Source organism: Oryzias melastigma, linkage group LG1 (genome assembly GCF_002922805.2).
Source record: "Oryzias melastigma strain HK-1 linkage group LG1, ASM292280v2, whole genome shotgun sequence".
Taxonomy (NCBI): domain Eukaryota; kingdom Metazoa; phylum Chordata; class Actinopteri; order Beloniformes; family Adrianichthyidae; genus Oryzias; species Oryzias melastigma.
The window spans coordinates 31,882,096-31,889,829 of record NC_050512.1 but is presented as its reverse complement, the minus strand read 5'-3'; the positions used below and the strand labels follow the sequence as shown (position 1 = coordinate 31,889,829).

Genomic DNA, 7,734 nt, shown 5'->3' with positions numbered 1-7,734 from the left:
CATTAGCATCTTCCGCTATCATCATTAGCATCTTCCGCTATCATCATTAGCATCTTCAGCTGTCGCCATTAGCATTTTCAGCTATCGCCAGTAGCATCTTTCGCTATCATCATTAGCATCTTCAGCTATCGCCATTAGCATCTTCAGTTATCATCATTAGCATCTTCAGCTATCATCATTAGCATCTTTAGGTATCGCCATTAGCATCTTCCGCTATCATCATTAGCATCTCCAGCTATCGCCATTAGCATCTTCCGCTATCACCATTAGCATCTTCCGCTATTGTCATTAGCATCTTCCGCTATCGCCATTAGCATCTTCCGCTATCGCCATTAGCATCTTCCGCTATCTACATTAGCAATTTCCGCTATCATCATTAGCATCTTCAGCTATCGCCATTAGCATCTTCGGCTATCGCCATTAGCATCTTTGGCTATCGCCATTAGCATCTTTGGCTATCGCCATTAGCATCTTCAGCTATCATCATTAGCATCTTCCGCTATTGTCATTAGCATCTTCAGCTATCGTCATTAGCATCTTCAGCTATCGTCATTAGCATCTTCGGAAGCCAAATTCAGCTTACAGTATTCAGACTAGCATTATAACAGAATTATCCAGTTTTGAATGAGTTCAAAGCTAATGATGGTTTAGATCTGTGCTTTACATTCATTTTGTGCATGACCTGATTAGTCGACTAATTGGAAAAATAATCGGTGATTAGTCGACTATTAAAATAATCCTTTGTGGCAGCACTAGTTCAGATGAGGTCCACCAAAACTGGATCTAGTCTAGAACAGACCTGGACGTCAGACGTGGGCGGAGCTCACCAGAGTGGATGAACATGTGCTTGCTGTAGTTCTTCCTGGACCGTAAGGATTTGCCACAGTGCGTGCAGTCGAACGAGGTCTCGGATCCCTGGGAAGAAGGAGACGGCCCTGCGGAGCAGGAGGAGGTGGAGGGAGGCGGGGCGGGGGTCATCGGCGCTGGAGGCGGGGCTTGCTGATTGGGCTCGGTTACCGCCATGTTGTCAATCCCTCCTAGAGGCCCCCCCACATAGAAGGGAGCTGGCTGTGACTGGCTGACCGGGTACTGGAACAGCAGCTGAGGAGACAGACGGGGAGAGCGGTCACGACCTTTCAGAATTTTAGCTTCCGGTTTCAGAAATATGTATTTTGTACACTAACATTAAGTTTAAACCGATTGTTTGAAAATGTCTTCAGATATTTTATAGAAAATAAAGATTCAGCAGAACTATTTTAATTTGTAAAAATTCATTATCCCTTTTAAATCCTTTCAATCACCGTAAGTCTTCAACCGATTACAGGATTACCGCCATTCCAGTGGATTCTGAAGCTGAGAAAAGCAGCTTTCCTCTGATATCCAACACTTTAAAGCAGCAAACGGCTGATTCAGCTGATTCATAAAGCAGTTAAAGAGTTAAGATAAGGTGAGTGACATCCATCAAGAGTCATAGACAAATGTGAAAAATCTCGTAGGTCTACAAGATATACTTCCTTCAAGATAAGTGTAAAAAAAAATAAAAAAAAAGTTTTTTTCTTTCTGCTGGTGCCAGTTTGTGGTACCACGAAAAAAATGTAGTTGCGTTTTTATTTTTTACGGAAATACGTAAAAATAGGGGTTAAAGGAAAACTTAAATAGAGTCGAGTCTTGCATGGCTTAACTATACATGAGAGCTATGAGTGGCCCCTCCCTCCCTGAGGTTCCAAACAGGAAGTACCCGTTATTCATGTCATAAACCGACCAATCAAATGAATCAATAAAAGTAGGTGGAGCCTGCAGACCCTCAGGTCTAACGTTAAAAACATTTGGCATTTCATGCTTTCATTTGGAAGGGGTGTGGCCTCCAACAAGCTCACTTCTGATTGGTGAGAGTGGTTGACCAATCACAGCTCCAACGTGGCGGCGTCCGTTTGGTGAAAAACGGAGGACTGAATTGGTTTTCTGTAGTTGGACCTGGAAGTAAGTCATTGTCTATGAATGACGTAAACGTTACAAAATAAAACTTGATTTCTGAACATAATGAACAAAACCAAAAGAAAAAAAAGTGAATTTGAAACAACTTTTAAGTAAGTTTTATTTATATAGCATCTTTAACTAACAGATGTCAGAAGGTGATTCACAAGTTAAAAGACAAAAACTTCAGAGGTTCAAGACATAAAAGACTAAAGCCTCAGACAAGAACATGTACCACATAAAACTATCATCTCAGCACAAATAAAAACTGTTTCAGATGAAATGTTTAGGAAAATTCACTGTAAGGATTACTTAATTAGCATGTATTTAATTTAGATTAGTTAAATGTATAAATTGATGTCTGAGGTGCACATAGATGATAAAGTATATAGGTTTTTACATCCTGTTGACCTGATCAACTCTACCTCCAGAATGAACACATTTTATATGCGAAGCAAAACTTTGGTAAAAAGTTTGACCTTTAATGAGTTAAAAGCAGATATTATCTTATGCTGCACATTGGTTACTAGCTGCACTGAGATGCTCCTGTTTGGCACAGAGCAGCTTTTATTTTGAAAGAAGTTATTTGAGCGTTTTTCACATGTAGGAAAAAATAAATTTTGAGTGATGCAAGGTTCTTTTTGTATTTTTGCTTTTGTCTGTGCCAAAACATAGATATAATTCATATTTATTATTAAAAAAGAAGGTCATGAACAAATTTCCTAAAGGCTAAAGTGAGACGATGCTGCACCTTCTAGGTTTTGGTCAGTAGAAAATGAGCCCAAATGGCTCTTTTACTGTGAAAGGTTGCCGACCTCTGGCCTGACTCATATGGCTTCTCCCTACCTCTCCAATTGTATTTGGAGCATTAGTGGTGTCCGAAATAGTTTCTTTAGGAGCTGTAGGGACTTCAGGATGACTTTCCCTCCGCCGGTATTTATAACTTTTTAAAGTTATAAACCTAATTTAGTTATGTATTTCCGAGCGTTGGCAGCTACGCGCTAACACAGCTGACCGGCGACTATTGATGACATCATCGAGTGTTAGTAACGTCTGAATTTGGACACAATAATGTTCCCTAACTCTCCGTTTGGAGGGATAAATGAGACAGACTCCACAAAGCAGAGAACACTGACCTGATTGTTGATAGACTGTGAGGTTGGAGGCGGAGTCAGTGGCTTGTTGATGCGTCCTCTGGGGTTATAGGCCATCGCCTGATGAGGCTCGCTCTGCGGCCAGAAGCTCTCAGAAAACACGCCCTGCTCATCGTAGAAATCCTGGAACCACAAAGAGGGAAAAAACAACAAGTGAAGTCTCTAAAACATCAAACCTGACGGTTCATTGTGTAAGAGCAGAAACAGAGACGTTCAGAGACGGTTAATCCGCTCCACAAGTTCAGATCCTGCAGATAACAGGCACTGAAACTGAAACCACACAAAGAACAGAGTAAAAACATTGAGACGTGTTTCCTGAAACATCGAGGACAGAATGAAAAGAAGAATCCTGAAACAAATCAACTTCTCTAATCTTCGTTCAGTTTCAGCATTTTCAGAGTTTTCTTCTGAGTCCTTATCTCTGAAATCCAAGAATGCAAACAGCGACAAGATCAGCCGGCACATTCTGATCCGGCTGTGCGTGACGAGAGAAGAGACCGGAGATTTATGCATTTCAGGCCAGAAGTATAGAAAAAAAAGACCGAAGAAACAAAAATGTAGAAGATTTTTAAAGGTAAAAGCATCTTTATGTAGTTTTAGTTTAATTGGATAAAACCAGAGACTGAAGACAGAACAGAAAACTGCAGAAAGACAATTTCCTTTAAAAATAATGCAGTAAAAATATAAATTTTCCATGAGCTGGACCATCAGACCTGCATCACTCGTGAAACTGAGTGTTAAAGCTGAAACCAGATTTACAACAGAATCAACGAAGCTGTTACTGATTTATGACTCGTCTCAAAGATTTGGGGATTCTGGAAGAATTCAGTCCAACAACGTGATTAAAACCTTCTGAGATTAATAGTTTTAAAACGGCTTTTTCTCCACAGCAGTAACCCTTCTTAGTTTTACCTTAAATGTTAGTTTATGCCTTTAAAATACTGAATTTGCTGTTAAATAGGGGTTTTACTGTTCTTCGTAATATTTAAAACAAAATATTTAAAGAAATATTAAGTTGATGTATGTGAGGACAAAGGAGTAGAAATGATCTGATGATGAGATGACTCACAGCTACAAATATAAAACCTCCTGTGTCTGAAGATACACAATCCCTACTGTCCTTATGTACAGAACAAGTACAAATCAATAATTAACTTTAACCAAACCCTTCTTTATTAAGCGGAGTCGAGTCATGAATCCATTTGGAGAAAACACTTAAAAGGTTTTCCTTTTGCCGTTCCAAACGCGACTTTTGGTTCCCTGAAGGTCTCACACAGAGGAATGGAGATGCTGCTGCTGCACTGGTTGGTCATGAGCTCCTCAAACTCCACATGAAGGTCAGAGTGCCGGCGCCGGGGTGACGGCGCCTTGGCAGAGGCCCCTCACCAACTTCCAGTTTCTCATTTGGTTTAGAAGGACTTTGATTTAAGACCTGCTCGATAAAATGTGTTTTTAACGTTCTTGTATTTTCTGATGATTGAGGACATTTATAAAATAGTTCAGCTAAAAGCTGCATTTCTGAGTATTCATGTTTTCATGAATTGAGGGCAGACCAAGAATGCTCACTTTTGAGATGGGGCGGGGTCACAAGCTCCTTGCTCCGCCCCATTCTGATGCGTCCTTTAGCAGACAATAGATCCATGAACGTCTTTGTTTTGAGCTGGAATCTGGATCAGAACTGGATAGCTTTGATTTTCCTGCACCATAATGTTGTGAGGGGCTGTAAGCTAGCAGGAGAGAGTCAACAGGGGGATGATGGGATATGAGTGGAGGCTTACTTCCTGCCACAACTCAGAGGCTAATTTCTGATGAACTAGTGCCACTCTGCAGAAACTATGTCCTAGAAAACTAGTTTTTTTTTTTTTTTTAATTCTGGCTAAAAACCTCATAATCGTAATTAAAAAGACGACTGGGAACAGTTTGATAATAGATCAGAAGTTGATCGGAGTGAGACTTTAAGGCTATTTGATGATTTTACTATTTTTTTGTTTAACCAGTGCTGGTTTAATTTTGAACTTTTATCATTTACAATCTTCATCTTTTTAAATTCTGTTTTAATTTTTGATGTGTATTCCTGTTGCAGCTCCTTTATAATCACCTTGAGGATGCTGTCAGAGTAAAGTGAAGCGGTACCTTAAATGTGGAACAAAAACAGAATTTTTGGATGCGTTTCACATGATTTTTGGCCTCAAGGAAACAGAAAAGCGCATGAATCGTCAGCAGTTTGGTTTAGGCGGTGCACAGAGGCTTCAGATCTGCAGCTCTGCGCATGAAGCCGGTTTCACAGGAAGCCTTTTCTCCTTCCTAAAGCTCCACCCTGGAACATCTCCATCACCCGCCTGGAGGAGGCACCTCAGAGGCTTTTCGCCTTTTCTTCAAGCAACTTTGGAGCTCTTTTAACAAAAACATCTAAAACATCTCATCTTTTAATGTTATTCACTTTTTTTGTCATTTACTGCTGCGCATTAGCACCAACATCTCCAGCGGCGCCTGCTGAATCATAGCGATGCTGCTTGAGCAGATCCTGTTGTTGTCACCTTAAATATTTCCTTTAAAATCATTAAAAACATTCATTTTTACTCTTGTGAAAACCCTCCCCTTACTCTGAATTAGAAATGACCTTTTTAAGGAGAATTTGTATTAATATTAGCTTAAAGAGATGTATTTTAAGAGCAGCTGAAGGTCATTATAGTAAAAAAACTGCCTTGAATCATTGAAAAGAGAAACGCGAGAGCTGCTGAGATTGCCAGCAAATGATAAAAAAAAAGAAGAAGCTAAGCTGTGTTCGTGATCTGATATGCAGCACTTCAGAGAAAAATGAATCCTCCTCACAGGGAGGCAGATGCTCCTCGTGCAGTCTGCAGTGAACAGCAGGCTGCGGCAGAAATCCGCTCCACCATGTTTCCTCACTCTACTTACTTCAGGACTTGTGACAGCACTGCCAATTATGAACGATGCTGCATCCTCACCTAAATATTTCTTCTTAATCTCCGCATCACTTCTCTACGGAGTGAAGATTAATTATTAAACTCAGCTTTCCATTTCTATTTTTTCGTTTGTTTCTCTCCGTCCTCCTACCTGCCCGAAGCCCGCCATGGACTCCTGGGTGCTCTCCTGCCCCTGATCGCGTCTCCCATCCTCCAGGGAATAGACGGTCCCGGCGGCATCCTGCACCCCCTCGTCCTTCACCACCACTCCCTCTCCGCCCAGCACCTGAAAGAGACGGAGGTCCGCGTCAGTTTCCCTCATCTGGCAGTGAAAGCAGAACGACAAAGCGTCGAGGAGGATGCAGCAGCAGCAGGCTGGAAAAAAAGGCAAGAACCTACAGTTAAGATGAAGAAGTCCATGGATTGTCAACAAGGCAAATGCTGATGAAGTTGAGAAGAGAGATTCATATGTGCAAAGTGCAGAAACATCTCAGCGATATACGCCAATGCAGCATGAGAAGAGGGAAAAGCATAAAAAGAAAGGAAAATGTTGCAGCTCTGCATGCCTGAAAGCTGTAACCATAGCAACCCTTCCCCTTATCCCCCTACCTGGAGTCTTAGCGGCTGCCTCTGCTTGCGGCTGTGGCTCGCCCCCCTGTCTCTGTCTACATCTCTTCCCCGCTCTCTGCCGTCCAGGTCCTCCTCCTCGCTGTACCTGTCTATGCCCACCAGGTCGTCGGAGAGGTCAGTGGCGTTACCGCGGAGGCTGTCCCTGCCGATGCTGTCCACGCTGCCCACGCCGGAGCTGCAGCCCGTCGACAGGTTCCCCGTGCTGCTGGCGCCGGCCCCGTTGGCCGTCTGCGCCAGCAGGTCCCGCAGCTTGTACCGGACGTCCTGTGTGCAGCTGGAGCTCTGCTTCATGAGGATGGGGCCCGCCGCCCCTCCCATGGTGCTGTCGCCGCCGCCACACATGGCGCCGGGGCCCATGTCGCCCAGAGGCATCAGGTTCACGGAGTTGTTCTGCTCCATCGGTCCCCCGTCGCCGACGCCGGCGCCACCCAACCCCCCACCCATGTTGCTAGCTCCACATTCGGCTATGAAGTTGGAGAAGTTGGCGAAGCCTCCACCCCCGCCCGCGCTGCTGACAGAGCAGCTCCCACTGCCGCCGCTCTCCCTGCCTTTGCCTACGCCGCGCTCCTCTTGTTTCGGGAGGACGCCCCCGAGCATCCCCCCTCCCGCCGCTGCAGCTGCCGCGGCGGCCGCAGCTGCCGCACTGGCCCCCGCCGCCGCCTTCCTCTGGGAGATGATCTGCGTGCACTCGTCGATGACGGTCTTGATCTGCAGGATGCTGGCGGCGGTGAGGATGCAGAGGGCCTGCGACTGCAGCACCACCAGCGAGCCGCTGTACATGAAGTCCACCAGCTGCTTCACCGTCTCCGCCGGCACCAGAGGCGGCACGGATATCTCCGAGTGGCCCAGCAGCAGCTTGTCCTGGAAGAAGGGGCTCCCGGCGGCCAGCACGCAGGCGTGGGCGCGCAGCGAGGCGTCGTGGATCCGCACCGTCACATCGCAGAAGAGGCCCTCGCGGCGCTGCGTGCGCAGGGCCTCCAGCACGGACTGGCTGGAGTTGTGCAGGTGGATGTAGTGCACCGTCTCCGTGCCGGACACCATCGCTGGGG

The 7,734-nt window shown here is 44.9% G+C and overlaps 1 protein-coding gene across 1 annotated transcript in view; it reads right to left on the bottom strand.

Moving 5' to 3' along the window:
* Positions 1-7,734, bottom strand: part of zbtb45 (zinc finger and BTB domain containing 45) — a gene marked incomplete in the record, with an annotated part of 9,540 nt that overhangs the window by 1,609 nt on the left and 197 nt on the right. The window contains 4 exon segments of the mRNA XM_024289433.2: positions 828-1,101; positions 3,111-3,251; positions 6,207-6,341; positions 6,665-7,734. Of these exon segments, the coding sequence (XP_024145201.1) occupies positions 828-1,101; positions 3,111-3,251; positions 6,207-6,341; positions 6,665-7,726 (1,612 nt within the window).